This window comes from Eretmochelys imbricata, chromosome 3, assembly GCF_965152235.1.
Source record: "Eretmochelys imbricata isolate rEreImb1 chromosome 3, rEreImb1.hap1, whole genome shotgun sequence".
NCBI lineage: Eukaryota > Metazoa > Chordata > Testudines > Cheloniidae > Eretmochelys > Eretmochelys imbricata.
In genome coordinates, this window is record NC_135574.1 from 40,529,250 (window position 1) to 40,556,390 (window position 27,141).

Sequence of the window (27,141 nt, forward strand, 5' to 3'; positions counted from 1 at the left end):
GGGTTGGGAGAGAATGCTTGAGGGGTAACAGGCTTAGCCCCTGGGAAAAGAGATGTTTTGCAGTGCTGAAGAGCAAGCCATCTGGCTAATGGCTGGACGTTGAAACTGGACAAATTCAGACTGGAAAGAAGGTGTGATTTTTTTAAGTGAGAATAATTAGCCCTTGGAACAGTTTACCAGGGTTATGGTGGATTCACCATCACTGTAATTTTTAAATCAAGATTGGATGTTTGTCTGAAAGATATACTTTAACAATTATTTTGAGGAAGTTAAGTGGCCTGTGCTATACAGGAGGTCACAATCATTCATTCTGGCCTTGGAATCCATGAGCCTGTAAAGTAAAAAGTATCTTTTATGCCAGTGATACTCAATTAGATCTACCCACGGACCCATTTGAGAATTTTATGACAAGAGGCAGGCCATTTGCGCAGAAGGCTGGCAAAAAAACAAAAACAAAAAAAACTTCAGCTGCCAATACATAAAGACCTTAATTGCAACATACGTGTTACTGTTCTATCTTCTAACAAAGTTTATAAATCAACATTATTACCTTTGTTTCTGGCAATCTCTAATGGGAGATGTGACATCGACAATCTCTGGCAAGCTTTGTGAAGAGTGATTTGTAGGAGGTCAGGAGAAGGCGCGTGCATTAGTGAAGATACTTACTTGTCAAATGATTGTGATGTTGGTTTTTTATAATGTTCCTGGTAAAAAATCCAGATTTGCAGAGGTATGTTGATTTGAACATCATTAAAAGACTAGATTCTGGCTATTCTGAAACTGGTCAGCCTACTGAGTCCAGAAATTACAAAGTCTCACTTCTTTCAGTTTTGCTTTGAAGACAACTGAGCTCTGGAGCTTTACAATTTCTAATTGAAAGACATCTTCATCAACTGAATCAAGAATGTTCTTTGCATCAGAAGGGCAAGGTCCATTGGCAGAGCCAGCAAACCGTTCATGAACAAATAAAAGCAAATCCTTGGGAATTTTAAGATTCTCAAATCACATTTTAAAATTTTCAGTCAGATTGTTTAGAATTTCGTGCATTGTTTTTGTCATCAGTTGTTTGTTTCATGTGTGTGTTCTCTGCGTGCTACTGGCTCTGGCCAGATAACCTGTACAGCGGGCTCTGATTGAACTGCCCAAGAAGACCACAGACTCTGATCAGTAGCGAAAACGCTTGGCCAGGTTTATTGTCAACAAAGCATGTTCCTGGTTTCCTGGATCAATGTATGCCCATTACAATGGACTCAGCTCAGTGAACAGCGGTACTTTCTGTTCCCCTCTCAGCTGGACAAAGACACACCTTCTGTGACCCCTCTTTTATATACTGTTACAAGTAAGTTACTTGTTGCCCCTCTGACTTGGTTAGTTACCACTCTTTGCATTGTACGTGTTGGTTCAATTTGATTAAAACGTCTCTATCCATTAGCTGTCATCCTGATCTTATCTTCAGGAGGAGTCAGTGTGTCCCTATTATCTTCGGAAAGTGTGTTTAGACTTTACTTGATATCAGGGTGTTCTGGTACCACCCTTCTGGAATGTGTTTACGTGAGTGTCCTGTGCCTAGCACTTCTTAGGAACATTTGCATTTTTGAAATACCAGCCCTGTTCTTGCCTGTTCTGGGAACCTGCAAGTAGGCATGTTTTGTAACAGGACCTGAGTTCGGCTCACAGCCTGATTTTGCTTTATATCAGCAGGTCCTGACTACTTTAGTTCAGGCCTTAGGCTTCATACCAGGCCTCATGTGTCAAGCTTTCTCATTCTACTTCAGTTTTCAACTAAATTTCATCTGTAGAAACAACACAACAAGTGCAACATCTTTCCTGTTAAGCTTGTCTGAAAGATTTCAAGATTCCTCTGAAAGGCACACACTTTTTCAAACAGATTCCCCAACACTGCTTGCACAGCCTTGGAGCTGCAAGTTGAGGGAATTGAAGTGACCAGTAATATCCCACAGAAAAGCTACCTGTGACATAGAGGGGGCATAATTCATAAATTCCAAGAACTTGCAACCCTTGTTGGTCTCGTGGTTTGAAGGAAATTATATTATTTCTTTTTGAAGTTCAAAAAAGAACTGGGAGTTCGCCTGGAGTGAGCCCAGTGAGGCTTACGTCTTGCAAACTGCTCTGAGGAAGCTCATAGTAGGAAGGTGATATGGAAGGGGGCGGTTCAGCTGTTGTGACCTGCACTGGATGTGCCATGTTTGTCTTTCTTCCACAGGACAGAAGCGACTTTGTCTGTACAAAGTGCAAGCTGGTCTCCATATTGGAAGAGAAGATTGAAGGTCTGGAGCAACAGATAACGACCCTGCGTTGCATACGAGAAACTGAGGATTTTCTAGACAAAACTCAGGATAGGCTTCTAGGGGCACAAAGCTCTAAAGATATAGAACAGGTTGCACAGAGGAGCCAAGAGGCCAGTGAAGAAGCTTGGCAACATGTGACCTCCAGAAGAGGTAAGCGGAATGTCCGGGTTCCAGTAACACAGACACAGGTAACTAACCGCTTTCATGTTCTCTCCGCAGGTACCGTTGCGGAGAGTGGACCAGATGATATGTCTGGGGCGAGAAAGCAGAAGGAGACTCCGCTGGTTGGAAGGCATGAGATGCGATGTCCTGAGGTTGGGGGTTCCACGACCACCACTCCCAAGAGGAGAAGGCGGGTAGTGGTGGTCGGGGACTCTCTCCTCCAGGGGACTGAGTCATCTATCTGCCGCCCTGACCGGGAAAACCGAGAAGTCTGCTGCTTGCCGGGGGCTAAGATTCGCGATGTGACGGAGAGACTGCCGAGACTCATCAAGCCCTCGGATCGCTACCCCTTCCTGCTTCTCCACGTGGGCACCAATGATACTGCCAAGAATGACCTTGAGCGGATCACTGCAGACTACGTGGCTCTGGGAAGAAGGATAAAGGAGTTTGAGGCGCAAGTGGTGTTCTCGTCCATCCTCCCCGTGGAAGGAAAAGGCCTGGGTAGGGACCGTCGAATCGTGGAAGTCAATGAATGGCTACGCAGGTGGTGTCGGAGAGAAGGCTTTGGATTCTTTGACCATGGGATGGTGTTCCATGAAGGAGGAGTGCTGGGCAGAGACGGGCTCCATCTTACGAAGAGAGGGAAGAGCATCTTTGCCAGCAGGCTGGCTAACCTAGTGAGGAGGGCTTTAAACTAGGTTCACCGGGGGAAGGAGACCAAAGTCCTGAGGTAAGTGGGAAAGAGGGATACCGGGAGGAAGCACAGGCAGAAATGTCTGTGAGGGGAGGGCTCCTGCCTCATACTGGGAATGAGGGGCGATCAACAGGTTATCTCAAGTGCTTATATACGAATGCACAAAGCCTTGGAAACAAGCAGGGAGAACTGGAGGTCCTGGTGATGTCAAGGAACTATGATGTGATTGGAATCACAGAGACTTGGTGGGATAACTCACATGACTGGAGTACTGTCATGGATGGTTATAAACTGTTCAGGAAGGACAGGCAGGGCAGAAAAGGTGGGGGAGTAGCACTGTATGTAAGGGAGCAGTATGACTGCTCAGAGCTCCGGTACGAAACTGTAGAAAAACCTGAGTGTCTCTGGATTAAGTTTAGAAGTGTGTGCAACAAGAGTGATGTAGTGGTGGGAGTCTGCTATAGACCACCGGACCAGGGGGATGAGGTAGATGAGGCTTTCTTCCGGCAGCTCACGGAAGCTACTAGATCGCATGCCCTGATTCTCATGGGTGACTTTAATTTTCCTGATATCTGCTGGGAAAGCAATACTGCGGTGCATAGACAATCCAGGAAGTTTTTGGAAAGCGTAGGGGACAATTTCCTGGTGCAAGTGCTAGAGGAGCCAACTAGGGGGGGCGCTTTTCTTGACCTGCTGCTCACAAACCGGGTAGAATTAGTGGGGGAAGCAAAAGTGGATGGGAATCTGGGAGGCAGTGACCATGAGTTGGTTGAGTTCAGGATCCTGATGCAGGGAAGAAAGGTAAGCAGCAGGATACGGACCCTGGACTTCAGGAAAGCAGACTTCGACTCCCTCAGGGAACGGATGGCCAGGATCCCCTGGGGGACTAACTTGAAGGGGAAAGGAGTCCAGGAGAGCTGGCTGTATTTCAAGGAATCCCTGTTGAGGTTACAGGGACAAACCATCCCAATGAGTCGAAAGAATAGTAAATATGGCAGGCGACCAGCTTGGCTTAACGGTGAAATCCTAGCGGATCTTAAACATAAAAAAGAAGCTTACAAGAAGTGGAAGGTTGGACATATGACCAGGGAAAAGTATAAAAATATTGCTCGGGCATGTAGGAATGAAATCAGGAGGGCCAAATCGCACCTGGAGCTGCAGCTAGCGAGAGATGTCAAGAGTAACAAGAAGGGTTTCTTCAGGTATGTTGGCAACAAGAAGAAAGCCAAGGAAAGTGTGGGCCCCTTACTGAATGAGGGAGGCAACCTAGTGACAGAGGATGTGGAAAAAGCTAATGTACTCAATGCTTTTTTTGCCTCTGTTTTCACTAACAAGGTCAGCTCCCAGACTGCTACGCTGGGCATCACAAAATGGGGAAGAGATGGCCAGCCCTCTGTGGAGATAGAGGTGGTTAGGGACTATTTAGAAAAGCTGGACGTGCACAAGTCCATGGGGCCGGACGAGTTGCATCCGAGAGTGCTGAAGGAATTGGCGGCTGTGATTGCAGAGCCATTGGCCATTATCTTTGAAAACTCGTGGCGAACCAGGGAAGTCCCGGATGACTGGAAAAAGGCTAATGTAGTGCCAATCTTTAAAAAAGGGAAGAAGGAGGATCCTGGGAACTACAGGCCAGTCAGCCTCACCTCAGTCCCTGGAAAAATCATGGAGCAGGTCCTCAAAGAATCAATCTTGAAGTACTTGCATGAGAGGAAAGTGATCAGGAACAGCCAGCATGGATTCACCAAGGGAAGGTCATGCCTGACTAATCTAATCGCCTTTTATCATGAGATTACTGGTTCTGTGGATGAAGGGAAAGCAGTGGATGTATTGTTTCTTGACTTTAGCAAAGCTTTTGACACGGTCTCCCACAGTATTCTTGTCAGCAAGTTAAGGAAGTATGGGCTGGATGAATGCACTATAGGGTGGGTAGAAAGCTGGCTAGGTTGTCGGGCTCAACGGGTAGTGATCAATGGCTCCATGTCTAGTTGGCAGCCGGTGTCAAGTGGAGTGCCCCAGGGGTCGGTCCTGGGGCCAGTTTTGTTCAATATCTTCATAAATGATCTGGAGGATGGTGTGGATTGCACTCTCAGCAAATTTGCGGACGATACTAAACTGGGAGGAGTGGTAGATACGCTGGAGGGGAGGGATAGGATACAGAAGGACCTAGACAAATTGGAGGATTGGGCCAAAAGAAATCTGATGAGGTTCAATAAGGATAAGTGCAGGGTCCTGCACTTAGGACGGAAGAATCCAATGCACCGCTACAGACTAGGGACCGAATGGGTAGGCAGCAGTTCTGCGGAAAAGGACCTAGGGGTGACAGTGGACGAGAAGCTGGATATGAGTCAGCAGTGTGCCCTTGTTGCCAAGAAGGCCAATGGCATTTTGGGATGTATAAGTAGGGGCATAGCGAGCAGATCGAGGGACGTGATCGTCCCCCTCTATTCGACATTGGTGAGGCCTCATCTGGAGTACTGTGTCCAGTTTTGGGCCCCACACTACAAGAAGGATGTGGATAAATTGGAGAGAGTCCAGCGAAGGGCAACAAAAATGATTAGGGGTCTAGAACACATGACTTATGAGGAGAGGCTGAGGGAGCTGGGATTGTTTAGCCTGCAGAAGAGAAGAATGAGGGGGGATTTGATAGCTGCTTTCAACTACCTGAAAGGGGGTTCCAAAGAGGATGGCTCTAGACTGTTCTCAATGGTAGCAGATGACAGAATGAGGAGTAATGGCCTCAAGTTGCAGTGGGGGAGGTTTAGATTGGATATTAGGAAAAACTTTTTCACTAAGAGGGTGGTGAAACACTGGAATGCGTTGCCTAGGGAGGTGGTGGAATCTCCTTCCTTGGAAGTTTTTAAGGTCAGGCTTGACAAAGCCCTGGCTGGGATGATTTAACTGGGAATTGGTCCTGCTTCGAGCAGGGGGTTGGACTAGATGACCTTCAGGGGTCCCTTCCAACCCTGATATTCTATGATTCTATGAAAACCTTTGTAACATGTATCCCCCCTTAACCGACTAACATTGTTGTGCTGCTACAGGTCATTATATTCGTCTGAAACGTCAAGTAAAAGAGCTTTAAAAAGATGATGTTGCAAGCTAGAAGTTGAGCATATGTAGTTCACCAATCTGATTACAAGACCCATTCTTTTTTTAAAGTCCCCAGACAAATTACTGCCCAGGTCAGTCTGGTGAATGATGGGTATATTGCTGCCAAATGTGAAGCAAAGCCCTTCTCTTTCCCTGTCCTGGAGGGACCTCCATGTGTAACAAGTAAGTTTACTTTCTGCAGATCTAAACTGTTTTATTCAAAAATGCCTTTTACCTTTTCAAAAATGATCTCTCCTGTTGTGTAGGTTTCTAATGGTATTAAGCACAAAACTTCTTCCTTGAAAATTTTACCCTCATAAAATGTAACAAACAGTGATAGCTGGGCAGTGTCACTTAAATCACTTGATTCGTCCACTGCAAGAGACATGTATTTGGCTTTTTTTTTTTATTGGAAAGGAGGGCTGACAAATCATCCTCATAAATTACTTCCAATCTTCACATTGCCATGGAATCAGAGAGGGATCTTGCTTCACATGGTTCACAATGTCAATGAAATGTCATCTTTGTTTTTGTCTCCGTGAAAAAGCTCCTCCAGCATTTCCAACATGCACTCCTTCGCAGACTTGGCATCCAGGAAAGGCTTTTTCTTTTTAGCTAGTACCAACATTATCCAAAGAGAACCAGCTGCAAAGGCAATGCATGGGAGACAGGGACATGCAGGGTCACGTGCCTTCCCCCCGGATTTGCTGCTTTGCTTGTACTGAGCATGGTCACACAGACTGATCTCAGTAACACTGCTGAAGCCAGCCACCCTCACTCTGCTTCCCCACTATCAGTAGGCACAGGATGTCTCTGAGCAGCTGTTGCTTTTTCCTGCACAGTCACTGATGTTGTGAGAATGACATTTGAAGTGTGATATGAAGACTTCAGATTTTCAGGTTTGTCACACCTTGCAACACTGCCAGGAGGATAAGCCATGTTGAAGTTACTTTGCTTTGATTCAAAGTGGTGCTCATGTTGACCATCTTATAGATGGATATGGTGGTTTGGCATATTAAATACAAAGGTTTTGTGTTTAAATGAGGTGGCAGAAAATCTGCTGTCCAGTTTGGGTTAAAAGCTTGTTTTTTGCTCTCGACTTTATGACGTTTACTCCCACTCACATTCATTTTTGGCTCCATTTCCATCACTAATGAAAAATGGGTGGTGTCCTAGCTCAGTCATAGCCAATGTGATCTTGAGAACTTAAGATCCAGTAAGCAATTTGTTCCAGGGCTGAATTTGTCCCGGCACCTCTAAGCTTGGCAGTTCATAACCCCAGCACCCGGCCATTCTCCAGCCACCCAGCCAGTGCTTAATTTGTGCCGGGGCTTGCCAGGACTGAGCCCGGCACTTCTTTCATTACAAATTAAGCACTGCCAGTAAGTTACTTACTAAGGAAGTCATAGGCAAATGATAGGCCGATCATCACTGTTTGGGAATTTAATTATAAATATTTTTAAGGTGAGCTGGTGGGCCACACAGGAAGCCTTGATAGGTCACATTTGGCCCATGGACCACCTGTTGAGTATCACTGTTTTATGGGTTCAGAGGAAAGTCCCATCCATTCTTCCTTGCAGAAAGAATAGTCGTTGGTCTTGAACTATGCAAGATACCTTTGTTCCCCCAGTTGCTGAGCATGTTGCCCTTTACCAGCATTCGTTCCAAACCCACGAAATTCGTTCCAAACCCCAAACTCCTGACCAGTAGAGAACACTACCACTATGTTATTGGCTTGAAATACAAGGCCACCAGATTAGGATGGGAACGTCAGTGGGTGATGGGGGTAAATCTTCAGGCTCTGACAAGAGTGTGTGAAGCTTCACAGACCTGTAATTCATCCCAGTGATGTACAGAAACAATCATGTACAAGGGCAAGTATCACAACCATGAATTTACAACTTCTGATGACAAAGCCTTTTTTTCCCAAAGTTGCCTGTTCACTTCTGCTCTCAACTTGTGTCTTACTTTTACTTTTCTTTTAATTTAAAAGGCTGAGTTAAGAGGCTTTTTTGTTTTTGTTTTTCTTATTTAATCTCCTACCATAAAAAGTCAATGCATATAAATGCTCTCTGCCAGAGGCAAGAATTTGAAAAATAAGATGTTTTTAGTTAGAGAAGCAGAAAAAAATGCATAAATTAAATTCTGGTTTTCCTGATGTGACTTTTATTTCATTTTTTAGGTTACAGGAAGTCATCTTGTGAGGGCCCTATTCAGTACAGTACTTGTGTGCTTCGTCCCATCAACTATAATCCCATCAACTAAATCCCATCAACTATAATGGAACTTAAGCACCTGCTTACGTGCCTTGTTCAGTACAGATGGACTTTAGCCCATGTTTAAGTGTTTTGCTGAATTAGGGCCTGTTACAAAAATATAGATATGTACATAATGGAAAAATAAATCAAGTAAAAGCAGAAGAATATAAGAAGCAGCCTGTCAGAGAAAATGGGTAAAGTTTTCAAAAGTACCTAAGTGACGTAGAAGCCTAAGTTTAATTGAAAGTTAATGGGACTTAGGTGCCTAAGTCATATAGAGGCTTTTGACAATTTTACCCTGTATCTCTGATTTCTGTAGGCCACCGTTTTGGGAAGCAAAGCATGAAGTGAGGGTAATGATTAGAAAATTGCTACAATAAAAATATTCTGCATACTGAATTATGATATAAATCACAGTGTTGGTCGTGCTCCTGCCTAAATACATTAATCACAGCTAAACACAACCAACGTTAAAAAATTTTTTTTCAAAATTTTACATCATAAATCGTTCACCATAACAACCAGCCATTAAATCATCTTTAAGTGTTCCTTTAAAGATAATATTAAGAATTAAGAAGGCATTAAATTTCTCTGACATAAAAAAGAGGACCTCTGTTTCCTTCCAATAATTAATAGAAATTTCACAGGGAAAGAAACAGCATCCTATGCCCTGTTCCTAACACGGTCTCACTTTAATAAATGGAATGTGCAATATCTAAGATGAGTTTGTCAAAAAAAGAAAATAGATGGCTACTTTCCTATGCAGAAAACCTTTTTAATTTCATTTGGCCCAAAACCTGATCTCTATCATAGTCAGACCAAAAAGAAAGTATTATAGTTTGGCAAAGCATAGAAAGTAAATTTTCCACTATAGAGAAATTAACTAGATTTATAGGCACCTGCTATATTTCAAGGAACCCAAAATAGCTATTCTACCCTTAAGGGAAAGTCAAACTTAGTATCTACAGTCCTGGGTTTGCAATTGACTGAAGGTGGGCACTTCCACTCTCCCATGCAGAAAGCCCCATTGACGTCAGCAGGGCTCCACAATTACTGTGTGAATCTCAGCTTCTACAGAATGGTACTGTTCATTTGTAAGATCCAGGTTTCTGAGCTATTTTATGCATATCCAAACACTGAATTAAGATACATCTGGGTAGAGAAATGAATATCCATTGAAATGCAAATCCCTCAATAAAATAGGTTATGATGACTGATGAAACACTGCTAATATTAATATACCTGCTTGTTAAGTGTGAAGCCTCAGGTTTTTAACAAATTTTATGTAACCTTTTTATCACAGAATAATGCTTCTGCATCTCACTTACTGACAGTTAAAGGTGGTTGTATTTTCTTTAACGTTATCATTCATTCTTAGATTTTGTACTAATACGGTGGTGATCCTGGACATTTTTTTAAAAAGTCAGAAATACAGTGTTGGAACATTACAGTTACCTATGTCCTACAGGGCATGTTTTGCCCTCAGAGTGAATTCCATTGAATGATATTGGGTTCCTGTAAATCAGACACACCCTTCACAAACTTGGTGGAATTTTAGGAACTCAACAGTGAGATTCTGTGCTTCGCCTCTAAGCACGGAACTCACAGCCCTGGAGAATGCAACTAACATGGTTTCAATATACCGTTTGCACCCTTCTAGCCCTGGGCTGCTCCAGAGGCTGAACCAACTCCCAGTGTAACTCTAGAGAGGTGTCCAAGGGCTTGTCTTCACTACCGGGGTAAGTCGACCTAAGTTACGCTACTCCAGCTATGTGAACAACGTAGCTGGAGTCGACACAGCTTAGGTCGACTTACCCCTGTGTCTTCCCTGTGCTGCAATGTGAATATATTTTGTGTCCATTGTATCTGTTTAACAGCCACATAAAAAGTAAAGGAAAGCAGATTTCTGAAAATAAAAGTGCTTGCTGTTAACTTAACAGAAGACCCTTTTGTGATGATAGTCTGAAGAGATACAGCCATTTATAAATCATATGAAGTTAGCACCTCGCTCTCCTCAGAAATGCATACTTTAAAAATAATGATTAAAATTATTGATTTCAAATTAGCTTTGCAATAAATATAGCAATAGACCATAGCAGACACAAAGGTTCAAACTAATTGTTATTTTCTCTGGCAGCAGAGAAAACCAGCGGTTACTTTTGAAAATTCAGCTATAAAGTACAAAGCTAGATATATAATGCTGGAGGAAATGGATCCCTAGGCACAGCATGATATTTGATCATCCATGATATTAGCTTATCTTGCCTAACTGCAGATGTTATTAGTAATTCCAGTCTTTTAAAATTCAGCCACACTAGTTTTTATGTTTACTCCTTGGTTCAATGAATTCCACAGGTTGACGAGATATTATGCTACCTTAAAAATGTCAAAACAATAAAACAAAAAATCCTTCCTTTCTTTGGTTCTAAACATACAGTACTGCCCTTTAATTTCCTTGAGCATCTCCTTTTTCTTCTTCTAAAATTGGGTAGGAGGAAAAGATGGACAGATTACATTTCACTAAGTCTTCCATAATTTTCTCAAATCTCCTCTTTTTTTCCTTTTCAGGATAAATAAAATTAGACCTGGTTCCTAAATACAGTAACTCTTCACTTAACGTTGTAGTTATGTTCCTGAAAAATGTGACTTTAAGTGAAACAATGTTAAGAGAATCCAATTTCCCCGTAAGAATTAATGTAAATGGGGGGGTTAGGTTTCAGGGAAATTTTTTTTTGCCAGACAAAAGGACTTGGCACGCCTCCCCCCTTGCCCTCCCCCCCCCCGGTGGCAATCAGCTGGCTTGCAGCGTTTTGGAGGCGGGGGGGGAGAGGAGTGAGGACTTGGTGCACAGGCTCCGCCTCCTTCCCTACCCTCCCTCCCTTCTAAATGCCAGAAGCCAGCTGATTGCTGTGGGCAGGAGGCAGGGGAGGGAGGGGGAAGGCACACTGAGTCCTCGCTCCTCCCCCTCCCTCCTGCCCGGGGCAATCAGCTGGCTTGCCGCATTCAGGAGGCAAGGGGAGCCTGTGCGCCAAGTCCTCGCTCCTCCCTCCTGCCTCCAAAACGCCGCAAGCCAGCTGATTGCTGCCTGTCCATTGCCGCCTGAGTATATACTCACTTAGACCCACTGGATACATACTCGGGTGGCTAGCCCAAGCCACCATCAGTACCCCAGCTACGCTGTTATTTCTAGTGCACTAGCTTGAGTAGAGCTAGTGCAGGTACATCTACACAAGATGGAAATCACACCCTGAGCTCCAAGCATAAATAAAGCCTGAGATAAATACAGTGTCCAGTGGTTGCCCTTAAATGGGAAAAAAGATAAAAGAAAAAAATTAAGGGCATCTACAAAGGTAAATAAATAGTTTTTGCTAGCTCTTAAATTTTTTCTTGCTGTGTCTCTATCCTTCTTGTCCTTCTTTGGACTTGTTCAAAATCCAGTGTATCTTCAAGGTGAAATGACCAAATCTGTTCGCAGTACTCCAGAAGATGCCATGCCATGCCATTGTTCAGTTATATCATCATAACACAGCATGTTGCCCTCTTTAGTTGCACCTGAGCAACCAGTTTAGTATGCTAAGTGCTGTGGCAGAATAGGAAATCTGCACTGAGCAATTCTCAATAACCCCTAAGCCTTTCTTCTTAGGGCAGTGGTTCTCACACTGTGCTCTGCAGGGCAGTTGCTGGTCTAGGCAGAGCTAGATGTTCCTTGTTTCCAGTTCCCGTTATGGATGCTGGGCTATCTATTGGGAAAAGAGCCTGGATTCCTGGGAAAGCAACTGAAGAGGCAAAGAGCTGGTAGCCAAATCTCCTCCATTAACATCCACCACTACAACAGGGGAAGAGGAGAGGAAATGGCTGCAACCCTCATGACTGGAATGTGTGTATATGTACTATAGAGCTCTGCTGTATGGAATGTTAGACCTTCTCCAGCATTTAGCAGTGTCTTGGCCTCTGCTATTGGTCTGTGAGGAGAATATAAGATCTTCTGGTACTAAGAATAAATTACAGTTATCTTCTCGATCAAGTGGTAGAACTGTGACCTTTGGCTGTCACAGTTGCACAATTTTAGTCCATAAATAATATTGGTCAATCATATTTCACATTCTGATCAGCAGGAAAATGACATAAAAAGTTTATTAATTGAACCCCATATCTACAAATACATTTCCAAATGTTCCAGTGAGGACAAATTAGAAACCAAACTTTGACGCTTATTTCATTTTATTTTAAAAAATGATTTTTATTTTAATTTATTTTAACACTATTTGCAATAATATATGTAGAGCATTCAGCAGCCTGCTGAGAAGCAGACACTGGGATCAGAAAAGTGATTTTTCCTTGGCAAAAAGGCAATCTTTGACTTTAATCCACTGCTACAATGGCGTGGTGAGGAAGTACAGTGGTGCAAACACAGTATGTTGGATGATGAGGCAGACCGTGCCTCCAGCAGCGTTGGGTCCGAGCACAGAGCAGCTGCTGCTACATGCTATATGTTGTAACAGAGTGCTGACCCCATGACATACCAACACAGGGGAAAAGGAACCATATTGCAGCCCATTTTGAGTTTCCTAACACTGTAGGGGTTTGTTGGTACTAGGGTATTTTTTTAACCCTCAAATGAATTAATTGCCCATCTGCCATGGGTAAAGAACAAACCTAGCATTCCATTTTTGTGTTCTTGTTTATACAGTGCCTAGCACAGTACGGTCTTGGTCCATGATTGAGGCTCCTAGATGCTACTATAATACAAATAATAATGATGATAAGATTCTGCTAACTTGGGACAAAAGAACTTTACTTCACCTGGGGTAAAGAATAAATATCTGTAGTTTGCATCAAATGTTTGTGGAGTGTTCACACTGGCACCAATGCGCTAACTACCTCAAATTAATTGCCAATTAACTCAAGATAAAAGAAGTCTAGTGTTGCCATGTCTTGTTGGCGTTAGAGTTCCCTGTTCCTAGCGTGCCTAGACTGTGCATGGTGCTTGAGCATGCTGTAAATGGATGCGGAGGCTCCCTGCTCTTTTTCCTGCACCCTGTGGACATGCACAGATCTCGTCTCAGGCCTGGAATGCAAGTGCAGGTTGCTTTAGTGCCCATGCTAGTGCATGAGGTGTAAGAGAGAGGGAGCAATGAGCATCTTTGTCCCAGAAGCATGGAAGGAAAGACAAGATGTGAGGGATGTGGTTTAAGTGGGCAGCAAATGTATTAAATTATCTAGGAACTACAGCTTGTACAGTGCATGATTCCTTTCTTAGTCATTCGGTGGAAATGAGTCAGACCCTAAGCCCTCCACAGCTCATCCCAGCCCGTTGCTGGGATACCACGGCCCTCCTCCCATCTGAGGGTTAAGGGGCTGAGGAAAGGGTGTTATCCCTTTGCTGTACCATACATTGGGACCCCCAACCCCATTCCTCAGCTTCCTCAGGTGATGCTTTCCCTGAGTCCCCTTCCAGTGCCAGCTATCACAGAACTGGACCCACTACAGAACAACTGCCTGGACACCTGTTAAGATGAGACAACTTGAACCTTAAAACTCCTGACCTACCCACTGGGTATGTGAGCTCCTGTGGGAAAGGCAAAAAATCCCACCCTGATCAATCCAGCAGTGAGGGGAACATTCCTTCCCAGTCCCATAAGTCAGTTACAGCAATGGGCATAGCAGACCAGGCTTATGTAGTAAAACTGCAGACATTGGCAAGGGGAGAATTGAGGGCAGCTGCTTTTAGCTCAAGCTGCCTAAAAACCTATGACTTTACAGTGAGATAATGACATGCAGTATCCTGCTGTAAAATCCTACTGGAGACACGGCTCTGTAGTTTTTAATGTGATGTAGCTAGGGCAGGTCAGCTGCCGCTGGGAATATAGTGTTGACCTTGCTTAGCTACATCATAGTAAACCCTATTTATGTCTTTTCTCCACTAGGAGAGCAAGAGAACTTAATGCAGGTTAGCTATCATGTTTAAAGAAAAAAGAAAACTTTTTCGGCAGGGAAGACATAGCCAGTGTCTCTTTAAACAAGACCATCCTCTGGGACAGGAGGTGATGGTGGTGGTGTAAGCTCTGGACACTCAGGGAAAAGTACCTTGAGAGGTGTGTTGTAAAAAGACCGGTTCAGGAGATTTATGCGGTTGTGCTGTGTGTCATTACAAATCATGTTCTTTAGCTGATCCACAGGATATTTTGATCTTCTGTAAATGTATTGATACTTTTAACCTATAAGACATCTTGAAATCCAGCACCTCGATGAAACAAGATGACAGAGAAGAGTGATTTTTATCCCTGTAGATACATTTCCATTCCTGCAGTAGTTGTTGTTCATATTGATGTTCACATTTTATTTTAGTAAAATGTAACATTTGTAGCCAGGGGAATATTAGTGATATTAATTTACAGTAAAAATGCTGAATGCTTCAAATCATTTTGGTAGTAAACTTAAGGCCAGATTCTCTGCTTATATTAAATGATGCAGCTCTCCTGACTTCAGTAGCACTGTTCCTTTTACGTTGATCAAGAATTTGGCCCCAGGGAGTGCATTTATGATGCTAATACCAATTGCTGTTTTCAGTGTCATAACTGATTCCATCTGGAGTTTTTTTATAGCCTCCTCTTTTTTCCCCTTTCTTTTATAGTCAGAGCTACCTTCAAGCTGCAAGTGATGTGCCTGGGGGCCACAACATGGATCCCTCCGCAAACTACAATTCCCCAAAGTTCCGATCAAGGAATCAGAGCTATATGAGAGCAGTGAGCACACTCAGTCAGGCCAGCTGTGTTAGTCAGGTGGGAATCTATTGTTAAATCTTTTACTGTGGGCTATTTACATATACAGGACTAGCTACTAAAAATGGAAAATTTGTTTTTCTTGATTAATATTAGAGGAGTGAGGATGTAAGTAGTGACAAAGTAATTCAAGCTTCAAGTAATTTAATATTGAATGAAGATGGTATGATTAAAAAGAGACAGTCAAATTGCAAATTATGCCAAAAAACTGCAAAATCAGAATTTCCCTTTTAAGAAATCCACCCTACATATAAATATATACAGTGTTGCCTTTTAGTTTCACTGGGTTCCCACTTTGTCTTGTACAGGAAGAGGACATGAACAGGAACACTCAGAGGTTGTTCTCTAGACCATTCATTATTATGTATACCTCTCTCATGTCACCTTTTCATCTTCATACCTCTCTAAATTAAACAAACCTAACCTTTTCAATGTCCCTTCATGTCGAAGTCTGTCCAGGCTTTTAAAAAATGTCATTGCCCCTGTCTGGACATTTACCATTTCTGCTTCATCCTTGTCGAGATGGGATGACCAGAATTCAGTGAGGTATACCATCACTTTATATAATGATACTATGTTAAGTAGTATTCTGTTTCTTCCTTAATATACATTAATATCCTTTGCCTTATTTGACAATCACTATGCACAGAGAAAGTGTTTTTCATTGAGCTGTCCCTAATAATAATTAGGACCTTTTCCTAACTCATTAGAGTAGTGTATATGATGGTTCATATTCTTTCAGGATTCGCAACCTTGCTGTTGTCCACAGTGAATTTCATTTGCCATCCTTTGCTCAATTATCTTGCTTAATTAGATCCTACTGAAGTTCCTCAGTATGTCCTTCGGTCTTGACCAACGTAAATAATTTTGTGTCATCTACATATTTTGCCATTTCATTGTTCAATCTTTTCCAACTCAGAAACATATATATTAAATAACACAGAATATAAACTAAATACATTCAGTTAACAAGTTCTGAGCCTTTGCTATTTCCTGGTCCCTTCCTATGACATCGCACTCTGCATGTTCCATCAATATGATAGCAGTTCAGTGTTTTTATTTCTGTTATATCAATGGGTTCCCTTCCCACCCTCTACTGCTCAGGACTGAATTGAGGGATACTGATGGACTATATATTTAAGAAGTATATATTCACTCTTGCAATTTGTATTTTAAAATTATTATTTTGCAAGTGTCAACAAACTTTGTTTGAAAAAAGTAGTAAGGAATTTCATCATGTAATTATTGACTGAGGGCAAGGTTTTCAAATGTTACAGGTGATTCTGGGTGCCTCCATTTGTGGGTGCCCAACCTGAGATGCCTTCAAGGACCCTGATTTTCACAAAGTGATGAATGTTAATACTTTGAATTAAGCACTGTTAAAGTATCTCAAATTGGGAGGCTCCAAAAATTACTAGTCACTTTTGAAAATCTTGGCATAAGTTATCATAACTCTCTTGGTCAATCATGTAAGCAAAAGATGATTTAGAATAAGTTTTCTTTTCCCTTCCCAGACTTCATTTATTAGAAATATAAAAATGATAATTTTATGAAGGACAAAATAATTCATTTCACAGTGGACTTAATTGCCAAGATGCCTTTCTAGAAAATTAGAATAACAGCCTTTCATGGGGCTCAGAGGTTCTGTAAGAAATTTCTATATGCTTGATTAATGAAAACTATGGAAAATTTGCAGTGATTTTTCCCCCCAAAATGAATAAGAGTTATTGACCACAATATATAATAAAAAGCAATATCATCCAGATGTGGAGGCTGGTGAGGTTATGAGGTTGACTAGATATTTATATGATTTTGTTTCTTTCATTCTGCTTTAATAAATGATTATATAAAATACATATTATTGTCATTTACTGCTCTCTCCATTATTCAGCTTCTAAATTCTCTTTGGACGAATATTATTTCCACTTATCCAGCCAAATGCTACAATTTGATATTTAGTACATTCCTAATAATTATCCGAGAATGTCTCTAAAATGAATCATACAAATTCATGGTGAAATTAACAATTGTCCAGTGTAAAAAGAGATAGTAAATGGACATAGTAAAACTAAGCTCTTTTTTAACACCAGGCACTTGACATTAATATATTTCAGTCCATGCTGTGATTGGCTAAATAAAAATAATAAAAAAGAAAAATATGACGTGAATAGGGCTAGAAAGAGTTTTTAAAAATGAAATCAGTATGTGGGAACTGATGCTCAGCTGATTTAAATCAGCCTAATTCACTATATTTAATAGAGCAACACCAGTTAACACCATTTATGGCTGTGGCACATGGTATTTACATAGTTTCTGTCAGTACAGAGCAGATTATTTCTGTTGGGGTTTCCCCAAGATCTCTTCCACTGCGTTTCCTAAGAATTCAGTGTAATTCCAGTTTCATCACTTAAACTTCTTTATTTGGCATACAGCAAACCTACGCTGAGTTAATCAGACTGAACCATAAGGGGTGGGCATAGGGTATACCTATGGTACACAGAACCCCCCCTTCTATATATACATACATTCACTTTACATTGCATCACTCATTTTGGCATTGGCTTGGTAGCTTTGTAGGAATCACTGCCTGTACACCATGCTCTGTCCACTCACTGTCCATGTACAACTTACTCTTTACCCCATGACAACAGTAGTTTTAGTAATTTGAACCAACATTAATAATAGGCTCGGTGTATGAACTGGGGTGTGCAAACTTGCCTCCTCTGGTATAGCCCACTAGAGTGTAATTCTACATAGAATCCTAGAAATGTAGGACTGGAAGCTACCTCAGTAGGTCATCTAGTCCAGTACCTTGCACTCAAGGAAGGACTAAGTAACAACTAGACAATTCCTGACAGGTGTTTTTCTAACCTGTTCTTAAAACCCTCCAATGACAGAGATTCCACAACCTCCCTAGGCAATTTGTTCCAGTGCTTAACTACCCGCACGCTGAGGAAGTTTTTCCTAATGTCCAACCTAATCCTCTCTTGCTTCAATTTAAGCCCATTGCTTGTTCTGTCCTCAGAAGTTAAGGAATACAATTTTTCACCCTCCTCCTTGAAACAACCCCACTCGTTCTGCCCTGCCAGCTTGACTGTAAACCATTGATACTACTCTGTGGGAATGGTTTTTCCAACCAGCTATGCCCTCAACTTTAGGTAGCTCCATCTAGGCTATATTTCCCTAGTTTCTTTATGAGAAGGTCATGCAAGATAGTATCAAAAGCCTTACTAAAGTAAAGGTATACCACATCTACCACTTCCCCACATCCACAAGGCTTGTTACCCTGTCGAAGAAAGCTATCAGGTTGGTTTGACATGATTGGTTCTTGACAAATCCATGTTGACAGTTACTTATCATCTTATTATCTTTTAGGTGTTTGCAAATTGATTGCTTGATTATTTGCTCCATTATCTTTTCAGGTACTCAAAGGTAAGCTGACTGGCCTGTAATTCCCCAGGTTGTCCTTATTCCCCATTTTATAGATTGGCACTATATTTGCCCTCTTCTAGTCCTCAGGAATCTCTCCCATCTTCCATGAGTTTTCAAAAATAATCACTAATGGCTCAGATATCTCTTCAGTCAGATCTCTGAGAATTCTAGAATGTATTGCATCAGGCCCTGCCAACTTGAAGACATCTAACTTGTCTAAGTAACTTTTAACTTGTTCTTTTCTTATTTTAACCTCAGATCCTACCTCATTTTCACTGTCATTCACTTGTTAGACGTCCAATTGCTATTAACCGTTTTGGTGAAAACTGAAACACAAAAGGCATTTAGCACTTCTGCCATTTCCATATTTTCTATTATTGTCTTTCCCCCTCATTGAGTAATGGGCCTACCCTGTCCTTGATTTTCTTCTTGCTTTTTAATGTATTTGTAGAATGCTTTCTTGTTTCCCTTTATGTCTCTAGCTAGTTTAATCTCATTTTGTGCCTTGGCCTTTCTAATTTTGTCCCTACATGCTTGTGTTGTTTTTTATATTCATCCTTTGTAATTTGACCTAGTTTCCACTTTTTGTAGGACTCTTTTTTGAGTTTCAGATCACTGAAGATCTCCTGGCTAAGCCAGGGTGGTCTCTTGCCATACTTCTTATCTTTCTTACATAGTGAGATAGTTTGTTCTTGTGCCCTAAATAATATCACTTTCAAAAACTGCCAACTCTCTTGAACTGTTTGCTTCCCTTGGTATCTTACCTACCAACACCCTGAGTTTGCTAAAGTCTAACTTCTTGAAATCCGTTATCTTAATTCTGCTGTTTTCCCTCCTACTATTCCTTAGAATCATGAACTCTATCATTTCATGATGACTTTCACCCAAGCTGCCTTCCACTTTCAAATTCTCAACCAGTTCCTCCTTATTTGTCAAAATCAAATCTAGAACAGTCTGTCTCCTAATTGCTTTCTCTACCTTCTGAAAGAAAAAATAGTTTCCAATGCATTCCAAGAACTTGCTGGATAATCTGCCTTGCTGTATTATTTTCCAAATGGATATCTGGGTAATTGAAGTTCCCCATCACCACCAAACCCTGTATTTTGGATTATAATGTTCTTTTTTAAAAAAGCCTTGTCCACTTCTTCCTGGTTTGGTGGTCTATCCTACCATGACATTATAGGCTTGCTCTGCCTTTAAAGCCTCCTTCTGTAATTTTAACTTTGCTTTTATTTTAATTACATTATAAAAACTGGTACTTTTTCATTTATTAATACAGGAAATGTAGGTATGAAACAAAATATAGGCCAATTAAAATAACATTTCCAGGGCCTGTACCAGGAGTGGTCTTCTTCAGCCACCACACAATACTTATTACCTCCATGAGCAGTTTTTACTTCACCAGTGTCCCAGCATCTCAACTGTACTGTGAAATTTAGAGACTGTTCCCCCAGAATGAACATACATGCTGAAAACTCTGTCTGTAAACCAGTACACCTGCACCCATAAGTGTCTCCTAGATGCCAACAGCAGGACAAGTCTGGGGCTTTCCAGATCTTGCATGGTCTTTCCACAGTATTTGAGGAGGGAAAATAAATTTCTTCCACACTGTATGGGTTACAGTGGTTTTACATTTAACTTCATGGTATTGGACCCTAGTTAATTTTCGTGCCCTTCTCCAACTGGTGTTACCTATCTTGTGCCAAATTTTTAACTCTTATGTGGTGATAAAAGAGGGCAAGTTTTTCTTGATCCATATCACTCGAGGCTGCTTTTACTTTGTATAGCATGTATCCCTCATATATTACACAAGATATTATTATTAGAACACATTGACTTAATGCCAAACTTCTTTAAAAGCAATTACAGCAATATGTATACTATATAGAGTGTAACATAAACTTACTAAAATCTCAAATAGCTAAAATACAAAAACCGCTGTATTTTAGCAACATTTTGTTTTACTGTTGTTACTTCCTTTTTTCTTTCTCTTTTTTTCTTGGCGTTTTAGCTACTTGAGGTTTTAGTAAGTTGACTGTTACACTTCACTTTTTTTGACAGGAAGTTTTTTTAAAACATTTTTTTCTTTTTTCACAGTTTGCTGTTTGAGCTGATCAATGCCCCTTGCATTGCTTTAAATTATTTTTTTACACAGGTTACATTTCCACTACTTTGCTGTACCCAGGTTGCATTTCCCCTACTACATTCAGAAGCAGTTAAGCCATAGAGAAATCCCTAATTTCTTCAGTGATTTTAACTAACTCATCCATAGTCAGACAATTTAAATCAGATTGTCCCTATACCTGCAGCAGCCAGCACAATTAATTTATTACAGACACAAAGTGCCCCACCCCCTTTTTTTAGAGTGGCCGTAAGTCATGTTGGAGAGAAAAGCATAGTGGTGGTAGTTGTCACCACTTGACCTTCCTTTGCATAGTTTGATTACTAAGAATTTCACTAGGCATGACTGCACTGAGTTATATTGCCATAACTGGGGTTCATTATTAAACCAAGTATTCTTTTTTCTTTCTTTCTTTTTCTTAACACTTTAAAGTCCCTTTTAACATTTTGTACACTAAAGTCCTTTTTAACACTTTTACTTTTACTGCCCCTGACTATTTATTCCCCTCCAAGATCTCCAGTGTTAATCTGTGCAAAAATTTAGTTGTATGTACTTTTTTTAAAGTAGTCACTTCAGTTTTTCACTGTTTAATAAGACATTTCCCTAGACCTTACTAGCTGCCAAATTCTGGGACTATAACTCTTCTATTTTATTTCCTAGAATAACACATTTCTCAGCTGACTTTTCCTCAGTGGTCTAAGCTTATTGTTTATGACTTTTGCTCTTATTTCTTAAGTTAGTATACTTTGCCTGCACAACTGTACTCTCTAAATTGAATGGCTGCTTTTTACTTTGGATTTCTTTTTTTAACTTTTTAAGGAATCTTTTCCATTTAGTTTCTTTCCTCCTCTTACAACTTTCATTTGCTTTTTATGCTTTTAGCATTCATTTTTCAAAGTAGTACATTTTGTTTGTAATGTTTTAGCCACTAGAAATAATCCCTGTAAAGCTGCTGCTTTGATCTGGGCTTTCTTTACATTAATATAAAAACAAACAAACTAGAAGCTATTTTTATGGCTGCCAATGGATCCTATTTTTTGAAAATGTCAGTGACATTCAATAGACCTCTGCTGTGCTTTGCCAAATATTCTTTTTTAAAAAAAATTGAATACGACTCCCTGGAGTTCCTTTTTCACCTGGATCCAGTCTCCCTCTAATCTTTCTCTATAGGGTCCTCCCTTAGATTTAATCCACTTCTCCAGCATGATGCTAACTTCCTCATATTTAAACCCTTAAACCCTACCAATGCCATTTCTCTTAATGCTAGGTTGCGACCCTCATACTAAGGATATAAGGGTATATATGTTACCAGCTCTAGACGAGCGTATCCAAGTCACGCCACCGCTATGTTAGGGTTCCTCTGTGGCCTCTTCCACTTGGTTCCCCATGAATTCAGTCTCACTCCAGTCTTGTCAGTTTGGTTCCTTTATTTGGCATGCATCAAAGCTATGGTGAGTTGATCCGACTCAACCGTAAGGGGTGGGTATGGGGTGTACCACACATCCAAAGTCACACAAAAAAACCCTTCCTTTATATACATGTACACATCACATTTCATTCACTAGACATTCCAACATGTGTTTGGGGTTTGACTTAGTTACCGTACTTTATAGAAACCAATCCCTGCCCCCTGCACTGTCCATGTACAGCTTACTGTTTACCTCATCTTTATGGTCCCAACTTATCTTATCCATTGTTATTTTGTCCATGGTAAATGGTTTCCTTGGTGCCCCTAGCTAAATACAGACATTCTGTTTCCAGCCTGCTGGTCCATTTACCTCCCTAATCCTGTCTCTAGAGAAAAAAATAAGGCCTCGCCCATGTCCAATTACTCATGGACCAGGTACCGATTTGTGTTGACAATTTTTAATAAAAAAGGTCCAGAGTGTGGTGTTAGCTCTCAATCACAGACAGACACTTCACCATCCCAATCGAGGGCAACTCATACAGCTGCAGACGCATCTGTTCTGTTGCAATGCAAGTGGCAAGTGATTCTTTTCTTCTGTCAGTTAGCACACTTTGGGCTTAAATTGTGGCACTGGGTGACATAGATAGCTCCTGGAGCTCCCGCATAGCAAGGGGAAAAGAACAATCTGCAACATCCCCTTTAAAGGGTGCTGTACACACAAAGCTATGTGGCCAGTAAATTTGTTGAGTTGTGCACAGAAGGTACTATTCAGCCCACTTCTCCACTATGCTTGCAGGCTAGGGTAAATACAACTCAAGAGTCTGAAAATTCAGACTCGTTTGATTCAATGTCTCAGGTAAAAGACCAGGTATAATTAAATGGTATTGAATGGGTCTTGTCTCTCCAGTTGTGATAGTGGATAGATTTCCTAATCAGTGTATAGAGATTTGGATTTTTGGATGTATCTGTTAGTGTTCTTCATATTTATTAAATATAAATAAACCAAATGGAAACTAACGATGGTCATCTCAAACATACTATATATGGCTAATGTAAAGTGCTAAAATGTGAATGTGTTCAGAAGGGTTTCCTAATCTTTAATTATTTGCTAAACAGTTCTTCATCAACGCACAGGTGTCCACTTGAGAGACGTTGAAGCCATGATGATCACAAACAAAGCAAGTCAAAAATCAAATGCATTGTTGTTATTTATTCAGATGAGTGAAGCAGAGGTCAATGGGCAATTTGAGTCGGTGTGTGAATCAGTGTTTAGTGAAGTTGAAGCTCAGGCAATGGATGCCCTTGACCTCCCTGGATGCTTCCGAACAAGAAGCCACAGTTACCTGAGGGCCATTCAGGCAGGTTACTCCCAAGATGATGAATGTATCCCTGCTATGGGATCTTCCAACATCACCTCAACTGTCAGGTCAACAACAGGTAAGAAAATCTATTCTGGCCTCCTTCACATGTAAAAATAATCAGGATGGAAAATGGTGCATGAGACTGAAAGCCTGTTTTTCCCTGTGTAATTATCATAATTGATATTGTCTTTTATTTTGATATAGTACCTTGAGAATCAGGCCTTCCTTTAATATTGTACTGTAGTGTCTGCATGTTTGAATGTGTAGTTATGAATAATTTCATTTTCATTAGAACTTGTAAGTGGGCCTGGACTATAATGGGCCTGAATTTGAGCATAGACTTAACTTCACCTGCTTTGCTCACCTGCACAGTTTTGCAAGTGCAAATAATTGCAGGCAAAAAATGGTGTTATTTAGATATTTAAATAACTGATTGCACCTGCCTGTCTTGAAATTAAACATCTAAAAGAGATCAGTTACATTCACAATCAGTTAGGCCCTTAAATTGCAGGTACAAGAAGGGAAGATGGGGTTTAAATATCTGGTCCAAACTCTTAGGGATAGGGCAGGGTGTAACTTACTTAACTCTGGAAATGATATGACAGATAAGGATCATATACAGTGGCATATTTCACGTATCTTCACTGTTACTCATCAGTAATCATTATCATTCATTATTATTCAACTCATTTTTAGGATTCTTTCACACCTTTAGAGCTACTTTTTTTCTTTTAAGTTGCTTAACAAAGAGATTAATTTTATTATTTTATTATTTTTAACTGTCATTTATAGAGAAAGGTGAACAAATATTGTACAGATAAGTTAAAAAACTAAACTGAATCCATTATAACATTTGTGAAGTTATCCAAATCTATTTTTACATTCCCAAATATATTCCTGTCACACTCAGTGATACTGACCTATCCTCATATTGCTGAAATGAGATTCCACATTCACAGAAAGTAAAAATATAGCCCAAACAAAAAATGAAACAAGCCTACTTAAATTGATTTTTGACATATTTACTATACAGCAGAGCAGTAGGAGCTATTGAGCAGAAAGCAATTGTTGTCTTTCATTATCATCAGCATACAGTGCTACCAAGAGCATTCTGTGTTATTTTATCTTCAATGTATCATTTTATACAACACAGCTTAATGAGATATTGTAAGCAACTCCTAAAATACAAATAGTTATTGTTACTTCCCTCACCACATGTATACACATTTCCATCCCACGTTTAGAAGCTTTAATAACTCTTTCATCAAGGGATAAAATATATAAAGCAATAAAACTTTTAATAGCCACCAATGGGACTACATTCTTCCCAGCTGTTGTATAGGACCGTATGATGAATATGAAGATACTGTTGCATGGACTGAGACCAAAGCAGTCAAACGTGGGTGCCTAAATATGGGTTTTTATACCTGACTTTAGGCACCGACGTTAGAACATTTCTAGATCTAACTTAGAAGACAAGTTGGTTGACTTATCTACCTGAGATACTGTGACTTTGCATTCCAGCTTAAACACAGCCTTCCGATTCAGGAGAGCACTTTCTTTTTCCCGGAGTCATAAAGTTGAATAGAATATGATATGTTTGGCAAAATCATCAGATTAGACAATAAATATGACTGCGTCCCATTGTTCTTTCCTCATGAAAAATGCTATACATTGATTAGCAGTCTGCTGGTTAAATTATGTGGTTTTGAAAACTCTAACCTTCATTTCACGCATGATTTCCTTCCTATTTCTGGAATGATTTATCAGATAGATTTTGTTGTCTAAATACATAATATTTCTTATTAGTCAAGGTCAGGGAATAGTGACACCATAGCAAAAAAAAGACTATAGGAAAACTGGTAATTAGAAATGGGGCCCTAAAGAGAACTCTGTTTCCAAATCCCATAGACTTTAGAAGGTTCCGAATCTGGATCTGTATTCAGATTTTTCAGTTTGTGACATTCTCTAATAAAAATTATTATCCCTGTGCCACGGAACAAGTTTGTTCGTAGCTTTTATGGGGTTACTGACCTAAGACAAATATTCAAATCAGAAATATTTATTAGATTTGCAAGGGAGAGCACTGATTATGTGGTTCAATATTAATTGAAATTTCCAGTTTCCAAACAAGTCATTAGCTGTAAAACCATGGAATAACTGTTTCATATTTCTCTCTTCAGCATTTAGCACTTTAGAGACAGATGCTTCTTTTCATATTATTGCTACATTTCAAATAACCCCTTAGTTCCTCCTTTACTTATCTGAAAATTGTAAAAGAAGTTATTAGATACAATACAATGTAAGAGGCTGGCCGATATTTAACATGCCCATAGGCTTCTTTCAAATAAAAGCGACAAAGGTTAAAGTTCCATTTCAATCTTCAGTGCAAATTCACCCTTTTGAATCTTTAGGAAGATTAATTTTGGTCAGATTTTTTCCCCGCTGCTGCTATTATAAGCCCTTCTTGGCAAAGTCATTAAAGCCATTTCTTAGAAAATTAACAGGAAACACAATTTCATTATTAGTTTAAATATTAGTAATAGGAGCCGTGGCTGCCTTTTATCAATGTTGTAAAGAAATGAAATTGTAGCACAGACTAGAAATTGTAGCACTAGACTTAGCTAAAAGATTTAATAATGTAAGAGAAAATGTAAATATTTCATCTCTGAATTTAATTATGGAACTATCTATTTTGGATGTATATTTATATATACATTTATAAAACTTAGTTTGTCAAAAGATGCTTACAAATGTGAATAGACACATAGGTTTCATTCAGAATGGCAGGAAAGCTACCGCTTTATTCAATAGTACGTGGGACATATTTGCTCATCCTGTTAGAAGCATTAGGATGTCCTCATAACATTTGGAAAGAAGGTTACCATAGTCAACTCTTCCAATATTTAAACCACTTTCCAGAGACATACGTGATCCCAGGACATGCTCTTGAGTACTCATGATTACTATGGGTTAGCTTTTTGTGCCGGTAAACTGGGCTATCCATTGGACGAATCCCTATCCATCCTTACTTGTCAGATTGATTTTTTTCTTCTGTAGGAGGAAGCAAAACTCTCTCCTAACCTCAGCCAGGTGGTAAAACAGGGTTATTTTTTGCCATACCACCTAAACAGCGAACTGAGGCTACTTACTTGGTAGAATTCAAAATGATGTAATCTTACTCCAAGAAAGGAAACACTAGATTGGCGACAAATGTGAACATGAAGACTCAGGGACAGTACCTATACTTTTGGCCTTATCTAAATCAGGAAGAAGCCAGTGCCCCACTCATCCTTATGGTCCAGTGAGAATAAGTGACAATGACCGAAAGCAGTCCACATTGTTGGAGACCAATGGTAAATCCCACTCGTCTGTATGACTCTTGCCAAGACTAATTATACTTCACTGTGGTTAAGAACTTTCTGTCCATCTTCTATAAGAATGGCCAGAAGTTGGGAATGGATGGATCACTTGATGATTATCTGTTCTGTTCATTCCCTCTGGGGCACCAGGCACTGGCCAC

At 40.4% G+C, this 27,141-nt stretch overlaps 1 protein-coding gene across 1 annotated transcript in view; it reads left to right on the top strand.

The window, feature by feature from the left end:
- Positions 1-27,141, top strand: part of DLGAP2 (DLG associated protein 2) — a 716,593-nt gene that overhangs the window by 631,521 nt on the left and 57,931 nt on the right. The window contains exons 7-8 of the mRNA XM_077811569.1: positions 15,148-15,295; positions 23,475-23,694. Coding sequence (XP_077667695.1) covers positions 15,148-15,295; positions 23,475-23,694 — 368 coding nt within the window. The remainder of the gene's footprint in view (positions 1-15,147; positions 15,296-23,474; positions 23,695-27,141) is intronic.